The 19,495-nt window shown below is 35.9% G+C and overlaps 2 protein-coding genes across 15 annotated transcripts in view; one reads left to right on the plus strand and one right to left on the minus strand.

The window, feature by feature from the left end:
* Positions 1 to 11,477, plus strand: part of WASHC4 (WASH complex subunit 4) — a 61,942-nt gene extending 50,465 nt beyond the window's left edge. For all 11 annotated transcript variants that reach the window (XM_078337173.1, XM_078337166.1, XM_078337169.1 and 8 more), the window contains 5 exons: positions 2,296 to 2,443; positions 5,152 to 5,248; positions 6,481 to 6,677; positions 7,006 to 7,105; positions 9,215 to 11,477. In XM_078337173.1, coding sequence (XP_078193299.1) covers positions 2,296 to 2,443; positions 5,152 to 5,248; positions 6,481 to 6,677; positions 7,006 to 7,105; positions 9,215 to 9,282 — 610 coding nt within the window. In that variant the 3' untranslated portion in view covers positions 9,283 to 11,477. The remainder of the gene's footprint in view (positions 1 to 2,295; positions 2,444 to 5,151; positions 5,249 to 6,480; positions 6,678 to 7,005; positions 7,106 to 9,214) is intronic.
* A 6,638-nt stretch (positions 11,478 to 18,115) lies between these two features.
* The window catches only part of APPL2 (adaptor protein, phosphotyrosine interacting with PH domain and leucine zipper 2), a 64,157-nt gene continuing 62,777 nt past the window's right edge, over positions 18,116 to 19,495 (minus strand). For 3 of the 4 annotated variants that reach the window (XM_002752935.6, XM_035257459.3, XM_078337176.1), the window contains one exon: positions 18,116 to 19,242. In XM_002752935.6, the coding sequence (XP_002752981.1) occupies positions 19,108 to 19,242 (135 nt within the window). In that variant the 3' untranslated portion in view covers positions 18,116 to 19,107. The remainder of the gene's footprint in view (positions 19,243 to 19,495) is intronic. The other variant, XM_009004527.4, reaches the window with a different exon arrangement.

Consider the following 19,495-nt stretch of genomic DNA (forward strand, 5'->3'; position numbering starts at 1 on the left):
CAGCCTCCTGAATAGCTGGGATTATAGGCATATGCCACCATGCCTGGCTAATTTTTTGTATTTTTAGTAGAGACGGGGTTTCACCATCTTGGCCAGGCTGGTCTTGAACTCCTGACTTCGTGATCCACCCACCTTGGTCTCCCAAAGTGCTGGGATTACAGGTGTGAGCCACCTCACCCGGTGAAAGTCATTTCTTTTTTTTTTTTTTTTTTTTGAGACGGAGTTTCGCTCTTGCTACCCAGGCTGGAGTGCAATGGAGCGATCTCGGCTCACCGCAATCTCCACCTCCTGGGTTCAGGCAATTCTCCTGCCTCAGCCTCCCGAGCAGCTGGGATTACAGGCACGCACCACTGTGCCCAGCTAATTTTTTTGTAATTTTAGTAGAGACGGGGTTTCACCATGTTGACCAAGATGGTCTCGATCTGTTGACCTCGTGATCCACCCGCCTCGGCCTCCCAAAGTGCTGGGATTACAGGCTTGAGCCACCGCGCCCGGCCTGAAAGTCATTTCTTTATGAAAGAATGCTTGTTAAATTTAGAGGGGAAATCGTAACCATCACTGTAATACCTGAAATCAGGCAAGAATACCCAGTGGTTTCTAAAACATTAGGTGAAAAGTTTGTAATGAACAGGATTCATTCAGAAATTCATACCATAAAATTGCTTATTACTTACAAATGGGAAAACTGTCTTTACAGTGGAGAAATACATTCCACCTTGGCCAATGTAATGGCAAGTACCTAGTTTGTATTCTGGCCAGATATGTTTATCCTGAATTTATTATGAGGAAGTAACCTGAGAAATTTAGAATGTGGGCATTTTATGAAACACTTGGCCTGGACAAAAAAATACAAGGAGACTGTTATTAGGAGAATAAAAGACCTGATAACCACATGTAATGGATGATACTTAATCTGTCGAAGATAAGGAAAGAAATAGCTGTAAAGGACATTTGGGGAATAATGGGGGAGATTTGAACATGGATTGTCTATTAGTTAATACTTTATTTTATTCTTGGATATGACAGTTTTTTGTGGCTTTGTAGAAAAATGTTTTAGTTCTTAATAGATTCATGCTAAAGCATTAATGGACTAAGTAATAAAAGGTCCACAACTTTCAAGTGTTTCAGAAAAATAGAGAAAACAGTTAGGTCAAAATGTTAACAGGTGATAAATCTAGTTGAAGGGTATACAGGTGCTCATTGTACTATAGTTTAACTTTTTGGTAGGCTTGAAATTTTAACAAATAAAACAAAAATGAAAGTATATTGGAAAATGCATGCCTTTCTATGAGAATAAAGCCCCAGCACAGAAACTTTGCTCTGAAATAGTCTGTTAGATAGCTTAGCTCTTTGCAAGATTACATAAGGCATGTACCAAGTTAATAAGCCATTTGAAGTCATGTGCCTGAAAATGGTTTAAATAGTTCGTGGTGTGTATCTCAAAGAAAAGAATCAGACCTTTACCTTATGTTAAGTGATGCTATTCACTAAAACAGTTGAGCATTAAAAAAAAAATTTTGAAGCAGTGTGAGGAAATCAGAGAGTAGGATGTATTTTCTTATAAGATCTCACAGCTAGTTGCAAGATCCAAATTGGTGCAAGGGAGTGGTTGATTGACATTAAATGAAGGAAAGGTCATGACGGGTGAAGCCAAGGAATTGTAGGGTCACGATAATGAATAGACATTCATCTACATAGACAATGAAGTACTGGAGCAGGGATCCTAATCCTACATAATTGTAGGACAGTGGTTAAAAGGTTAGTAGATGTCTGCTGAAGAAGTAGTTGACTATTTGGGTAATTAGATATAGTTGGCTTATGTGAGTCACAAAGGAAGATTTCTACTTTCCAGTGGTAGAGGAATAATATTGAAAGTTATGTTAGCTGCACATGAGGGATGCCGGAGAAAAGCAGCTGATGTTTTTGAAGGTTGAGAGGGAAATTAAGTTCTTGAAAAGAGAGCCAGGTTTAAGTTCAGGTAAGGGGATGTAGGAGAAATGTTAGAGATTTAAGTGGGTTTGGAAGTTATTTACAATGAAGGGTAGTTCTACAGGCCTTATTCTGGGAAGAAGACATACAGAACTATGTCTGTTTTGGGAACTAAATTTACTAATGTTGGTCAGTTTTCTGTTCATAAGAAAATGAGTTTATTCTGAACTCCAAGAAAATTTTCTTAAAAGTGTCTTGTAGTGTTTCCTGCTTTTTGAATGTTCTTATCTAAACTAATGAGAGATGGATTTTTTCAAAGCCATACCTTCTTTTGAGAAAGGAACCAAAAATTTATTTGCTTTTTAGGCATTTGGATTCAGTCCTCAGTGATCACACACGAAATTCTGCTGAAGGCACAGAATATTTCAAAATGCTTGTAGATGTTTTTGCTCCAGAGTTTCGAAGGCCAAAGAATATACATCTCCGAAATTTCTATATAATTGTTCCCCCTCTGGTGAGTATTTCCAGAAACTGAATTTTTAAAAAAAGTATGAATGAATAGATCTGGTTTCTTTGTAACATGAAATGCATATAGACATACAGACTGCACTATTAATTATTAATTTCTTGGTAATATGTAAAACTAAATGTGATCTCAGTGAATGTGACATAGAATTTTTACTTGTTACCTATGCTGAAGGACACTTACTTATTGTTAAAGTAGTTTTTTTTTCTTCTGAGATGAGGTCTTGCTCTGTCACCCAGACTGGAGTGCAGTGGTGTGATCATGGTTTACTCAGGATTGACCTCCTGGGCTCAAGCCAGCCTCCTGTCTCAGCCTCCCTAGTAGCTGGACTACAGGTGTACACCACCATGCCTAACTAATTTTTATTCGTTTGTTTGTTTTTTAAGATATGGGGTCTCACTATGTTGCCCAGGCTCATCTTGAGCTCCTGGGCTCAAGCAGTCCTCTTGCCTCAGCCTCCCAAAGTGCTGAGATTACAGGTGTGAGCCACTGCATGTGGCCTAAGATAGATTCTTACTTTTAAAAATAATTACCAGAGAAATTCAAGTGTATTTTAAGTTACATGAGTATATGCCATGGAATATACTTTGGGCAGAATTATTAATAAATAATCATTTTAAGTGCTTAATGTAGACTAACTTTAGCTGTTACAGTTTTTTCTAACATATTTCTTAGAGCATATTGTTTGAATATAAATTCTCTCTGTTCAGTAGTAAATACATCTAGACTAAATTTTTAATGCTTCTTAGAGTATATAGTGTGTTTTTGCTCTAACTCTATAGTTGGTATCTAGAAATAGTTTAAGTTATCAAATATTGCATTATAAAACAGTTGTTCCATTGGGGAAAATGGAGTTAAGAATTTAAGAGGTATATATTAGTAGTAAGAGTTGTTTTTGCCTAAAGGTTTCTATAAGGTTTAAAAAAATTATGAGTAGATAGCTCTAAAACCTAAATATCACCCAGCAGATGAAGCTCTTCATTATATTTAATTTTGATCAGGAATGGCGACTTTTCATATTGCTGTCCGAGTTGTTAACACATCTTCTTACATATTAAAATCATTATTGTCTATTGAAAGTAGCTAATAGCCCATAAGCAGCTTTTTTCCATGAATTTTGTTTCTTTTAATACATTTTTTTTTTGTAAATTTTCTATCATAATTGTATTTTAACTGTGATATAGCAAAAAAAAGTTCATATTCACCTGGTAAGCATCTTTTCATCTTAAGATAGTGTCAAACTGGAGGGAGAGTATCTTATTTGGTACTATAGTTAACTTGTGGTGAGTTCTTACCATATTTTTTTAATTTGAAGGGCGATATACTCAAATCATTGTAGACATCATTGAACCCATTGGTAAGCTTAAGCAAAAGTCTGGAGTTTTACAAAGCAGTTGTCAGAATTTTCTTAGTTCCGAAGGAAACAAAGTGGATTAAGAACATTACAAAGAAGTATAGAATACTCTTCTTGTGCTTGAGTTTGTAGTGTAGTTCCGGAAAAAAGACAAGTATAAATGAGATTTCTAAAGAAGATTTAATTAATGACTGATAAAAATTTCACAAGCAGGTGATTAATTGCTGAATAAGTTTCACAGTCAAAAAAATGAAACTTGGTTTTGTTTCCAGTATAGGCTATTATAGTACTTAGCACATGTATATCATAATTTTTTTTTTTTTTGAGACGGAGTTTCGCTCTTGTTAGCCAGGCTGGAGTGCAATGGTGCGATCTCGGCTCACCGCAACCTCCGCCTCCTGGGTTCAGGCAGTTCTCCTGCCTCAGTCAGCCTCCCGTATCATAATAATAATTATTATTATTATTATTTTAAATACACTGCGTTTACTCTTCTAGAGCTGTGTTATTCATGTGTAGTCACATGTTGCTACTTAAATTAATTGAAATTTCATCAAATTAAAAATTCACCATAAGGCCAAGGAAAAATAAAAATCCTTTTTTTTAAAATTAAAAATTTAGTTTGTCAGTCACACTAGCCTCATCTTAAGTGTTCAGTGGCTGCATGTGATTACCAGCTTACTCTATGTACTGGACGGTACAGATTCACATTTCCATCCCTGCCAACAGTGTTGCTCTAGACTTGTTTAATCGTTAAGTACTTGATGTCTGGTGTATTGTAAGCTTCAGTAAATCTTTGTTGAATAAAAGATATGATTAGATAAGTCATTTTGGAAGAGTTGAATTTTCAAGAGACGTACTGTTTTGAGGATTTCACACTTAAGAACATGAAAAGAAATAGTATTTTAGAATGAATCAGGTAGGTGTAAGTTAAGGACTGTCTTATATGTGTTTTTAAGGGTACTTGTGCTTTGAAGTAAAGCGGGCTAACTCCAGTGTTCACTTATTATGTGACTTTGGGTGAGATAATAAATGTCCCAAGCCTCAGTGTCCTTCTCTGTAAAATGTGTATAATATTTTATAATGAGATATACAAGGCACTGTTCTTGGGCTAAGTAGTGATTGAGGGAGTGCCCATATTTAAAGGACTTGGAAAGGAGAGTCATAAAGATATGCTTGTATAGGTTGTATCTTCACCAACAGAGTACCTGAAGCAAATGTTTCAGATGAAAAGGACAGATACCTAGAAGAGATTCTATTTATAATGGTTGAAATGTCTGTTTTAGGAATTCTGAAGATTTTCTTAGCACAGTTGTTTCTCTGACATCTTTTTACATCTTTTTAGACCCTCAACTTTGTAGAGCATTCCATTAGTTGCAAGGAAAAATTGAATAAAAAAAATAAAATCGGAGCTGCCTTTACTGATGATGGCTTTGCCATGGGTAAGCTTAATGGAATTGTTTTTCCCTTAATTTTATGTTCACCTTATAATGGATTCTTAGAAACATTTGCTTGAGAATAGGTCTGTATGCGCTTTATATATTTGTTTTTCATGAGCATTGTTTACTGTGGTTTTAGCTGGAATACGTGATTGACAATACTTGTTTTCTATAATTTATAACTTATTTAATGCCCTCTTACTATTGCTGATCACTTGTCTAGTTTGTTTAGGCTTTGTTTTTTTTGGGGTTGTACATTTTAACGTCATAAATTTAGTTTCTCTGGTTTCTTTGTAGCTTCCTCATTGGCTTTTTTTTTTTTTTTTTGAGATGGAGTCTCGCTCTGTTGCCCAGGCTGGAGTGTAATGGTATACTCTTGGCTCACTGCAGCCTCTGCCTCCTGGGTTCAGGTGATTCTCCTGCCTCAGCCTCCCAAGTAGCTGGGATTACAGGCAGGCACCCAGCACCTTGCCTGGCTAAGTTTGGTATTTTTAGTAGAGATGGGGTTTTACCATGTTGGTCAGGCTGGTCTTGAACTCCTCATTGTAATACACCAGCCTTGGCCTCCCTAAGTGCTGAGATTATAGGTGTGAGCCACCATGCCCAGTCTGGCTATCTTTTTAGCAAAGTGTTTTTTTCCTTTCTTTTTGAGGCAGGGTCTTGCTTTGTCAGCCAGGCTAGAGTGCAGTGTTGCAATCATAGTTCACCAGCTTTGACCTGGGCCCAAGCAATCCTCCCACCTCACCCTCCTGTAGCTGGGACTATAGGCATGCATCACCACAACTGGCTAATATAAAGAAAAAAATTTTTTTAGAGACAGGAGTCTCACTGTGTTGCCCAGGTTGGTCTTGAACTCCTGGGATCAAGCAGTGCTCTAGCCTCAGCCTTCCAAAGTATTGGAATTACAGGCACAAGTCATGGAAGATTTTATTCTTTACCCTTACAGCTGTATCGTTTCTCCAGGTGACTTACATGGCCATGTTATTTATTTATTTTCTTCTTAATTGACTTGTCTTTAGTTTGTTATACTCCTACATTGTTATTAAAGAAGGAATTAAGCCATCTTACTAAACCTGTCATTCATTTATGTTATAAAATGTAACTTGAAAGGGGATGAACTTAAAATGTTAGGAATTATTACTCAAAATGCTTAGTGCTAGGAATTACTGGTGAAGAAGTAGAATACAACTTCTGTACTCACTGTAATTTAACTGTAGTTTTGCTGATGCCTGCAGGTGTGGCTTATATTCTAAAGCTTTTGGATCAGTACCGGGAGTTTGACTCACTTCACTGGTTCCAGTCTGTTAGAGAGAAATACCTGAAGGAGATAAGAGCAGTTGCTAAGCAACAGAATGTGCAGTCAACCAGTCAAGATGAAAAACTCTTACAAACCATGAATCTCACGCAAAAGCGACTGGATGTCTATCTACAGGTAGAGGAGCCTAAGAGTCACATCTCCTTTCACTTACCTTTTGATATCCATGACTTCTTAATGTCTGAGAAACAGAAGCCATATAGAACCCTCTGTTTTAAACAAGTAAAATGAATAATGGCAAAAAAGATTATATTTTAAAATGAATGTTATTTGGAAGCCATTTGACTCAGATCTTAAAAATGGATGAGTTACTTACTTCAGTTTCTGTATTTATTATTTCCACTAGGGCTTTTCAAAATAATAATAAAAAGAGGCATAAAAATGTAAATATTTTTATTTTGCCATAATAAATATTTTTGGTTTTTATTTCAAATTTTTTAATTAGGAATTTGAATTGCTGTATTTCTCACTGAGCAGTGCAAGAATTTTCTTCAGAGCAGACAAGACTGCAGCTGAAGAAAACCAAGAAAAGAAAGAGAAGGAAGGTCAGTGAGTGGCTTAAATTTGGAAAGACCAATAAATGTCTTTAGTAATAGACACTAATGCACCACTTTATCTGGTTAGACTTCTAGCTTCTTTGTCCTTTTGGAAAATAACACAGACCAGGCAATAAGTCTTTTAAAAAAAGTAAAGCCTATATAGAACTTGTGTGATATTGAAAAGGAATTTATATAGTTCATGTGTTTCACTCTGTGGTAACCCTTTAAGTCCTTGTTCAGGATCATCTGCTTTTAATTTAAATAGAGTTTTAACAACTTTGGTTTTTCTTTCATGGCTCAAAATCAGATTCAAAGGAACAAATTAGAGGAGGACAGCTAAATGTTGCTGAAGGCAGAGCTGCTGATGACTAGATGTAGACTGAATGAGATGGGACAGGTGATTAAAGAAGTATGAAATCATGGGAGCTATTCAGTTGTAGTAAATAGCATCCTGCCTTCTTTCATAGTCAGGCCCTGGAGACTCAGGCACTATAGCCATAATAACTGATAAGTCATTTCAATGAACTTCAATCATTAAGGAAAGGATTCTGTCCATTGTATTTTATGTCGGTTGGTGGAAAGGAATCTATACATTTTAAAGCTTAAGAGCGTTGTTCAATGTTTCATATTTGATGTCCCCATGATATATTTCTCTCAGATTTGAAGTTTAGGAATAATCATCTTCTCTGAGTAAAAGATGTTTCCCTTTTTCTGTCATGCAAATTATGTAATGTACATCTTTCTCTTTGCTTTGAAGATCAAAACTAGGTACAGTGACTAGTTGACCTTTATAATTTTCATGATTACTAGTCTCCTTTTTGTCATGAAGTTTTTCTCCTTTGTTTCATGAAGTTTTCATAAATCAAGATATAAAGCTCTTCATAAAACAAGATGTTTTTGTTAATCTTATGTTAATTTTTAAAATACGTCTTTTTTCTTTATATAGAATAGAGGTGACTCATTTGGGTAGACCACTTACATGAACTGCCTTATTTCTTGACATTGTTGCATAAATTAAATATTATTTACTAATATTAATTAGGTACATATCCAAGTATTTATTGCATCTAGACTAATAAACATGCTTGAAAAAATTGTTTCAGCCTATTAATCTGAAAGATAGTATTAAATGAAAATTTGTACATACTGCCTTTGTGTTCATTTTCAAGGATAAGATAAATTAGCAAAGCCATTTGGAAGAATTTGAATCAATATAACCTAAATTATGAAGAAACTCAGTTATTACCTTGGTTCTGCTCATGTGTTTCATAATGCCAAAACCTTTTCTCCAGCCCAGGTGACTGGGAAAACTCTGCAGGTAGATTGGACATTTGCTTTCCAGCCTAAATCATTAAAAGAAAACATACAGCCCTTCAGGGTCATGCAGTGGGATTCCTTGCTTTGGCTTGTTCCTCTTAAGGAACTTTCCAGGGTTCCAGTTGTTAAATATCACTCACATAACTGTTCTAAGACTATTTCTGCTAAAGATTGCTCAGAGATATAGTTGCTGAATACATTAGTCAAATAGTCTTTGTTAATCAAATATGTGCACATGACATTTTGCACAAAAAGCCAGGAATTTATTCTGTCAAAAACAGTGAAAAGCTGCTTCATTTAAAATTGTTATTTTAAGAAATATACATGACATATAATTTATTATAAGTTATACATAAAAATGGAAAGTTATTCATTTTGGACAGTTTGGATATGCGAGTTTGCAGCCATGTTCCTACCAGGAATGACCATGTACTATAGTGGCGCTTTCTTGGCCCAGCTGGAGGAACTGGTGCAGGCCTTCCTTAGACCAGGAATATCAAGATTCCTCAGGACAAAGGAGCCCATGTGGTTTGAAGCCCCACCCCAATGCAGTTCTGAGCTCCCTTAAGTCCACTCTTCCATTAAAAACCAGTGGAAACATTTGCAGTGCTTAGCCTAGATTTTTAAAAAATTTAAAGTATAAATGACGTGTAATTTGTAATGTTAGAGAAACATTTGATGGATGCAACCTTAATTTGAAGTTTGGCAATATAGCTCTTCTACATTTTATTTACTTCTTAATTTAGTTTTTTAAAAATGAACATAAATATCCGTTATTATTTTCACTCATGCTTCCAGAAGAAACTAAAACAAACAACGGAGACCTGTCCGACAGCACTGGGTCTGCTGATCCTGTTGTGAAATGATACTGATGGTATGCACAGCACATGATGAAATCGTCAGAATTGTGTTAAAACTTTTGCCAGTGGAATGGATAAACTATTGATGAATTGTTTCCTGGGTCACATCTCTGGAAAATAGATGTTACAACTCTTAAAGGCAGTGCTCTAAAGTGAAGTCCATTCTGTTTCCAAAGGCTCTACTTTAAAAAGTCGAGAATGAGATTTTAAAATTGGATTTTTGCCTGGACTTGAGGGTAGAAGATGTTTCTATTTGAAGTGAAGTTAAAAAAGGGCAAATCCAGATTTATAAACGATCACCTCAGATTTTTATAATCTACGTGAGAGTTTGTAATTTGTATTTGCATAGATCTTTGATCTATAGTCATCTCAAGTCATGGGAAGTTCAATGCATATACTATATACAGCCAGTAAATACATGCTTAACAAAAGGAATGAGCCTGAAATTAATGAAGAATACATATCAATATTCTTATAAAAGGAATATATGAAGATGGCTTTGATACTAGAGGTGAGGTACAAGTGTTTTATGTACTCTCTATACAGTATAACTGATGATCATTCTTTCATTGTTAATTTCATGTGACTCAAAAGAGCTGCTGATGTCTTAGATGAGACACTTTATAACTAGTTTACATTGCTTTGAGAACATTTAACCTCCGACAGCTGCTTTAAATTTAAGATTTACTTAATACTCAAAGAAAATTCAGATAAAGCCATAGAGTCCTGTTTGAAACTTCACTTCTATTTTGGTTGAAGGTATGATGTATGATGTCAGAAAAAAATTGAATTATTTCTACATCCAAACTCAGGTTTCTTCTACATTAGATTGAATTAAAATCTTGGTGATGGTTTGCATAGATTTTTTTTTTCTTTAATTGAGTATGATTTAAGACATCAGATTAAATAATTATGCTTTTCAGGCATTAAAAAAAAATACCACTGTGAGAATGAAGTGCTAGTAACATACATCACTTACTGATTTTAAAAGTACAGAAAGATTTTGAGTAAATTTTGTGCCCAGCAAGCTGTTTTATTTTTGTAAAGGTATGTAAGTTATTAGTTAAGTGGTTAATCATGGCCTTTAAAAAATGTAATAAAATGATACCTTTACAATGAAGATAAAAGTTTAAGACTTTCTAATGCAAATGTCATTTTGGGAAATGCTTGATTTTTTTCTATTGCATTTGTCTGCTAAACATTTCTTTGGATAAATCCTGCAAGTACTTCTAACATTATTCTTTGATTCCAGCTTTTAGATTGGGTGTATGATGCCCTCTTTGTACTTACTGGTTAGGGTCAGGATAACTTGCCAGCCCAAATAAATACTTTAACTGTTAAAAGTCAGAAGAGACAGAATATGTAGGAAATGTTTTTTGTTTATTATGTAAACATGGCTTACAGGATTATGGACAATGGATAGATTAAAGGCATTTAATATTTGTAATTCATAATAACTGTAGAAATGGCCCTAAAGCATGCTGCATAATTAATAATTTATATTTTCATTATAAATGTTTATATTAATGATCTTGCATTTGGTTGTGTCAATTTTGTCATCATTTCATAGCAACAGTATTGTTTTCTCTGTTTTTCTTCTCTAACTTCCCTGAAATCATCCCCTTTAATAGGGATGGAAATTGTTACTAGAAGAGAATCAGATGTTCTCTGTTCATTATCCCTACACATGTAAATTAATTATTTTATCAATACTAGATAGAGTTCTCATGCTGACTCCCTGGATATCTACAATTGAGAAGAAAATGACAATTATTTGTCCTTCAGTTCAAAATAATGTCACTGCAATCTGGATAAATTATAAGTTCATATTTTTGACATAAGATCTTGGAAAGAAGTATTTAAATGGTTTCAAACTGCAGAGCAACAGGGCTTCAGTATATTCACACCTAAGTTCATATGTACATTTGGATGATGGTTTTTCTTGATAACATATTAACATTGATTTTATTTTTTCAGACATACTGTAATTTAAAAAGTAATGTCAGTGTTTAAGTTCACAAAAAACTTAATGATAATTCAAATTCTCAGGAATTAAGGACTAACCATAACATTGTCAGTTCTAATTAAATTTTGTAAAAGATGGCAAGTTTGTTACCTCACTTGAGTGGGGTTTCCCTCTTCCCCAACTCTAAGAGAATACAATGTGTATACTAAAACATTAATAAACATGATTTTGAAAATTTCCTTCCCCTGGATGTTTATGTTCAAAATTGAATGTCTTAAACCAACAGTTTTTAATATTAACCTTTTTGGGGTCCCCCTTAATTGAATGGAAATGTATGGAATCTTTTTTTTTTTAAATGCATGCACATAGGCAAAAAATTTTAAGTATAAAATTGGCTTCCCATCAGTGTATTTCAGGTAAAAGAAAGGTGTTTTTTTTCCTTTATACATTTTTGATCTTCCCAGAGCTTTTTTCCATTAAAAAGAACCAATATGAAGTTATTTTAAATCCTAATCCTGGAAAGGGATTTTCAGTATGCAGTGTTTAATGTTAGTAATAGCTATATCATGTTTGATATTTGCAAACATGAGTTGAATTAAAACAAGACAGTAGTCTCCCGTTATATGTGGTTTTACTTTCTAGTTTCAGTTACCTGTGGTCACCTGTGTGGTCTGAAAATATTAAATGGAAAATTCCAGAAACAGTAAGTTTCAACTTGTGTGTTATTCTGGGTAGCATGATGGAATCTCATGCTGTCCTGCTCCATCCTGCCTGGGATGTAGATCATCCCTTTGTCCAGCATCTTCATGCTGTATGTGCCACCTGCCCATGAGTCACTTGGTAGCTAGATTGTCAAATCAATAGTGTATGTCTTCAAGTAAGCCTTATTTTATTTAATAATGGCCCCAAAGTACAGGAGTAGTGATGCTGGCAATTCAGATTTGCTGTAAGAGAAGACTTAAAATGCATCCTTCAAGTGAAAACATGAAAGTTCTCAATAAGGAAAGAAAAAAATACTATGTGGAGTTACTAAGATCTGTGGTAAGAATGAATCTTCTATCAGTGACATAGGTGACAGTGTTTGTTACAGTTCTGTTTCATCACTAGTTATTGTTAATCTCTTACTGTTCCTAACCTATGAACTTTATCATAGGTATGTGGTTATAGAGAAAAGCATAGTATATATATATGGTTAGATACTATCTACAGTTTCAGGCATGCACTGGGGGTCTTGGTGTATCCCTCTCAGATAAGCAAGGACTACAGTAATCACAGAACCCTCAAAGTATTACACTGGAGACAGGATATAACCCTCTTAACTGTTACACTGCAGAAATCATTTTGGTAGAGTCTGATTGCTGTTCCTTTTTTCTTCTAAGGCAGTAAATTTGTAAGATTGTGGAAAAAGTGAGAAAATATTGCATACTTCATGTTACTCTTTTATGCTGAGTCTGCTAAATGTAAAAGGAAGGCTTTAATTGATTCTAATAATAGTAATGGGATTTTCTTTCCAGCTTCACGTTGCAGATGTTTCAGAAGATGGTATTCCTTTTTTTTAAGAGAAGTTCTAATGCCACATTTTTTTAAACAAAGGTTTTTAGGTGTTAGGAATACTTTAATAGGCTGTCAAAGATTTGAAGTTTGAAAAGGGAATCCAGAAAAAATGAAAATCTGTAGAGATTAAGCAAAGGCAATGAACTCAAAGATGGTGATGGCCAAGTTAGAGTTCAGTTTATAATACAAGTCAGCATATATATGGTGTATAAGAAAAGTTGGGCAACGAAGTGTTTTCTTTTCAGTAGTTTGGCTCCTCTTTACCACTCAGTTTACCTGATACTTCCATTTCCCATTAGCGGAGATATACTCAGGAATGTAGATGAAATTTATTCAGTTGATGCAGATCTGATAACATAATTCTTGGATTATCTCTAAGGAATATAAATACATTCTGTAGGTAAGAGTGGCATGTAGCCAAGCATTCTTTTTTTTTTAAAGAAAGAAAAAAGAAAGAGTGAGAAAGAAAAAAAGAAAGAGGAAGAGAAAGAGGGAGAGAGAATGGGAATCTTGCTCTTTTGCCCAGGCTAGAATGCAGTCTAAAAATAGGTATTAAAAACCTCTTTTATGCCAATAATTGTGCTTAACAATGGAGACAGGATGTAGAATAAGGGAGAAAAAAAACAAGCAGCCAACCAATATTTCATTTAAACCTGTGAAATGCTGTGCAGTTGCTGAGGAGTGATTTACTTCCAATTATGTGGTCACTTTTAGAATAGGTATGATGTGATACTGATAAGAATGTATGTTTTGTGTATTTGGGGTGGAGAGTTTGTAAGTCATTAAGAACTAGAATGTATCTGGGTGCTCCTGTATTGCGTGCATATGTATTTAGGATCATTAGCTCTTCTTGTTGCATTGATCCTTTTACCATTATGTAATGTCCTTCTTTGTCTCTTTTGGTCTTTGTTGCTTTAAAGTCTATTTTATCAGAGACAAGAATTGCAACTCCTCCCCCCACTTTGGTTGGTAAATCTTCCTCCTTCCCTTTATTTTGAGTCTTTGTGTATCCTTACATGTGAGATGGGTCTGGATGCAGCATACTGATGGGTTTTGGCTTTTTATCCAGTTTGCCTGTGTCTTTTGATTAGGGCATTTAGTCCATTTAAATTTAGGATTAATATTGATATATGTGAGTTTAATACTGCCATTTGTTGCTAGCTGGCTGTTTTGCCCATTAATTGATGTAGATTCTTCATTATGGTGATGCTCTTAATCTTTTGGTATGTTTTTAGAATGGCTGATACTAGTTGTTCCTTTCTATGTATAATGCTTCTTTCAGAAGCTCTTGTAAAGCAGGCCTGGTGGTGATGAAGTCTCTGAGTACTTGTCTGTTCACAAAGAATTTTATTTTTCTTTCATTTATGAAGCTTAGTTTGGCTGGATATGAAATTCTGGATTGAAAATTCTTTTCTTTAAGGATGTTGAATATTGGCCCCCACTCTCTTCTGGCTTGCAGGGTTTCTGCTGAGAGATCTGCTGTGAGTCTGATAGGCTTCCCTTTGTGGGTAACCTGACCTTTCTCTCTGGCTTCCCTTAGTATTTTCTCCTTCATTTCAACCCTGGTGAATCTAACGATTATGTGCCTTGGGGTTGCTCTTCTTGAGGAATATCGTTGTGGTGGTCTCTGTATTACCTGGAGTTGAGTATTGTCCCGTCTTGCTAGGTTGGAAAAGTTTTCCTGGATAATATCCTGAAGAATATTTTCCAGCTTGGATTCATTCTCTTCGTCACATTCAGGTACACCTATCAAACATAGATTAGGTCTTTTCACATAGTCACATATTCCTTGGAGACTTTGCTCATTCCTTTTTACCCATTTTTCTCTAATCTTGTCTTCTCGTTTTATTTCATTGAGTTGGTCTTCGACCTCTGATATCCTTTCTTCTGCTTGATCAGTTTGACTGTTAAAACTTGTGCATACTTCGTGAACTTCTCGTATTGTGGTTTTCATCTCCATTAATTCACTTATATTCCTCTCTAAATTGTCTATTCTCATTAGCATTTTGTCAAATCTTTTTTCATGGTTCGTAGTTTCTTTGCATTGGGTTAGAACATGTTCTTTTAGCTCACAGAATTTTCTTATTATCCACCTTCTGAAGCCTGATTCTGTCAATTCGTCACACTCATTCTCCATCAGGCCTTGTTCCCTTGCTGATAAGGAGCTGCGATCCCCCGTCAGAGGTGAGGCATTCTGATTTCGGGTGTTTTCAGCCTTTTTGTGCTGGTTTCTTCCCATCTTTGTGGATATATCCACGTGTTGTCTTTGTAATTGCTGGCTTTCAGATTGGGTCTCTGAGTGGACGTCCAGCTTGTTGGTGATGAAGTTTTTTCCATTTCTTAGTTTTCCTTCGGTGGATGCCCCTCCCCCCCCAGAGCTGGACCTTCCCGGGTTCATCTGTTCTTGCTGTGAAACTCTCAATCCTCAGCATTTCCAATTGCTGTTTTTTTGTGGGGGTGGGACCAGCTGAGCCTGATCACCTGGCTCCCTGTCCAGAGCCTTTTTTTTTTTTTTTTTTAGTTGAACAGTCAATTCTTTCCCTGGTGTTCCAGTCGCCTGTTGAAAGGGCACTGGAACCTGTGTAATTTCCCTTGCGGCAACCCACTGCGCTGGCTGAAAAAGTGGAGTTGAGATTCGTGGCGCTTTTTTGCCTGGGAATCTCCTGGTCTGGCTCCATTTCAGTCCCCTTTTCAATCAGCTGAATGGGCGACTCTGCCTTCCTGGAGCTCCAAACACCAACTAAAAGGGCACCCAGTCCCGTATACTCTGCACTGAGAACCGCTGTGCCGGAACACTGGCAAAACAGCCACGCTGGCCAAAAGAGTCAGGCTGGCGACCTGTGGGGCTCCTCCGCTGGGAATCTTCTGGTCCATGGGCAACAAAAATTCGTCTGGGAGTGTGGCGTCCACTCACTCTCTGTGCTAATCCTGAGCTGCTGCTAACCAGCCACCTTGGATCTCTCTCCTTCATTCTTTAATAATGTCTTCATTTAATGGGGGAAGGAGTTAACTTTTATACCTGGAAGCACCTGTCTATATCCAATTACTATTAAAGTATTTAATCTTTTCAGAATCTGTACAAAAGGTAGCAAAGTATTAAGGATATTATACTTTAGGTTGGTTCTGCTACTGAATAAATTGTCAAAACTTAATGTATTGAGAAACATTTGGAGATTGCTTTCTATCTGGTTGTCTCTTGAGGTCACCTATATATAGCACAGAGTGGATAGAAGCATATACTCTGGAGCCAGACCAATTTGAATCCTAATTTCCTGCTTAGGAACAGATTCCTTAGTGTCTCTGTGCTTCATTTTCTTGGGCAAAAGATGGGATGATAATGACAGTAGGCAGCTCATAGGTTGAGGATTTAGTTAATTTGTGTAAAGCACTTTAGGGAACAGTAATTAGTATAAAATTAGCTGCTATTGTATATAACTACTATAAACATTAGCTATTACTATATTACTTATTTGTACTCTCATAGGTAAAAATACACTTGGCATATAAACATTAGGTGTTAACTAGTCTTTTAGGTGGAAAGATTGAAAATGAAAATAGAGTCTGTGTTTGACTTTAAGTGGGTCTCTAAAGAACTATTCTTGTTAAGTGGCTCAGGTAGATGTAGACAATGTGAGGAAGGCCCTGCCCTTTCCTAAAGAAGGTCTGATGGGTATGTGAGGCTAAACAACTTGGGAAGTGGGAATTGGTAAGAATAGCTGGCTTCGGGTCCCATTTCCTCTCCTCCCACCTTTCATTGACATGGCTCTTGTTAATCTGTTTCAGAGTGCTTTAATGTCTATTAATATACATTTCAGTAAGTGGAGAAAACAGGCAAATCACTCACTAGTTCTAAGTTTTAAAATTATTTCAAAATACTCGATGCATGCAAGGTATGTAATATGTATTATACTATTTAAAGAATGAAAATAAAGCAGTTGGTGAGGCTACCACATCAGTTAAGAACACTTTAGAAGCTCCTGTAGTTCCTGCCTGAGGAAACCACATGGGGGTTTGTTGGTAACCATTCTCTTGCTCTTCCCTTGTTTTATAGCTGATTGTATTTTCCTAAATATTGATAATATGGTTGTGTTTCACAGTTTTTAAACTAAATATAAATGGGATCTTATTATATGCTTTTATGACCTTTTCAGCATTATTTTTAAAGTTCATCAACAGTGATGCATATGACCGTAGTTTTATCTAGCATTTTGTTACATGAATACAGCTATCTTCTGTTCATGACATCTGGGTTATTTTCACATTTGGAATATTGTACATAACAATGCTGTAATCATTACTGAACATGTCCCTGGGTCTATGTGTTTAGAGTTTCTCTAGGCTCTGTACCCAAAGTAAAACTGCTAGGTAGTAGGGCAGGTGCACTTTTAGATGAAGCAACAGAATGCCAAACTGTTGCTTCATCTCAGCACCAGATGAGATTCCCCATCGCTCTATTTCTATCAATCAGCCGCTGAATTTTTGCAGTCTGGTGAATATAAAATGTCTCTGTGGCTTTAAGTTGTACTTTTCTGATTACTATAAGGAGTCTGTTTCTGAGCCCTTTGTATTTTTTAATGTATGAAATGCCTTCATGACTTTTTTTTTCAGTTTATCTTTCTACTTGTAGGAGTATTTTATATATTCTGGATGCTAATTTTTTGTTGGTCTTGTGTGCTTGCTAGTATCTTTGATTTCGCTGTGTGTTTTCATTCTCTGTGGTGGTTTTTGGTGAAGTTAGTTTTAATGGACTGAATTTCAGTCTTTTTATGTTTCCTTAATGATGTGTGTGCTTTGTGTCTTATTTAAGCCATGCAGTCTTAATAGTGTTTGTTTTCAAACTAGTAATTGTTTAGGGTTTGAGATTGCTACCCCTCTCCCAAAAAAGTCTAGGTAAGAAAAAAAAGTTGAGGGAACTGTGGTTCTTGCAGTCTGTCAGAGAACCAGTGGATCTAAAGCAGTTCTGTCATACAAATGTGTAAGGCATTAGTGAACAATTAATAATTTTATGGTGCATAATCTCATACTGGCTTAGACTGGCTTACTGTGTTTTTTATAGTGTATACATTCCAAATGGATCCTATGATGTTAACTTTGGATTGCAAAAGATTTATTAATCCACCATTTAAAAAGCAACACCTTTAAAAAATTTGGCAATGGGAACACACATTCTACTCATGTTGACTAGAAGTATTTTTTGATACTGTATCCCTTCTGTAATTTCATTATGCCCTAGTTTTTGGGAAATTAAATGTTAAAGCTATAGAACTGACTTTAGTTTTTGTCCAGGGATGTTCTAGAAAATAACCACAACAAGCAAAAGAAAGAAACAGAATAATTTTTATTGCTAGGTTAATTTATTACAAAGATAATAGTCTGTTGAACTTAGTTACAGTTAAACATTCAAAATCATTATACTTATTTCATAGGGAGGCGGGATAGGGGAGTGGGCTGGGTTCCAGGAGACAGAAGTATCAGGGTGGAAATAGGAACTTTATACCAAGCCCTATGACCAGCTGTGCTTCAAGTGAGTTTTAAAATTAATTGGTCCCTTCCTTGAGGAGGGTCTGGCTCAGAAATAGGAATGATAGAGCTATACCCTGTCCACAGTCACCCACCACTGAAAATACCTAGGAGGACCTTAAACTTCTGAATGCTGGTTCAGTAAGGCTCCACTGTAAAATCAAACATCTTTAGTGGTATTTGTCTTTTTATTGCATGATGTCTGGAACAGTTACTGAAACTAGACCTGCATCTCGCATCTGTACTAGTGCTTGGGCCTCAAAGCAGTGCGCATCACTTAACTGCACAAAGAAATGCTATTAGGTCCAATTATGGGATAAGCTGGATTATAAATACACAATTTTCAGAACGATAGGCACTTAAAGCTCATTAAGTAAAATACAAAAATAGATTACATTAATAGGAAATATTTAGTGTTCCTCGAATTGTAAATCTAGGGTTTTGCCATTTTTAAAAAAGGATACTGGAAACTGAAAAGATGACATTCAAATGAACAACGCATTTTTCAAACTTTTGTTCTGAGTGCTGAACAATCTAAGAAATCTTAGTGCAATCTAAGAAAAAGACTTACCACAAAGCACCTAAAGTAACATTTGTAGATGGGTGGGAACGCTGTCAACCATTTCTTAGCTTCCCTCCCAAGTCTCAGTATCAAGGCATCAAGAGTACATTCCACAAACGACTGTCCGCATTCCGAAATCAGGTCAGTGTGCCTATATGTCAGAGAAGTTGAAAACCCTTAGGAGGCGGCTCTCCTTCCTGTTTGCTCTTCCCCTACAGGCGCAAGTGAGTTATGCTTCAGATTCTGCGCCTCTATGTTCACTTGGATTTCCATCATTGTCATCTGGTTGATCGTTTAACAGTACATATTTGCCATCATTGGTTAGTGGTATGGACAGCATTAACTGAGCCAGTGCTTCTGGGTCCTGAAGTTACGAGAGTTTAAGAGGGAAAAAAGAAAAAGCTTAAGATGCAATTTAAACCCCCTTGGCCTGGCTTTCGACATGTTCTGTAATCTAGTCTCATTCCTCTTGACTCTTGTGTATGTGTGCCTTCAGCTGAGTCTCCTTGCTTCTCTAACTCAGGTATGTCACTTCTAGAATCTAGACTGTTTTCCTTTGAGCCAAAATATTGTTTACATAGTCAGTTCATACCATCTTCCCAGATTCCATAGAGGAA

This window comes from Callithrix jacchus, chromosome 9, assembly GCF_049354715.1.
Source record: "Callithrix jacchus isolate 240 chromosome 9, calJac240_pri, whole genome shotgun sequence".
NCBI classification, from domain to species: Eukaryota; Metazoa; Chordata; class Mammalia; order Primates; family Cebidae; genus Callithrix; species Callithrix jacchus.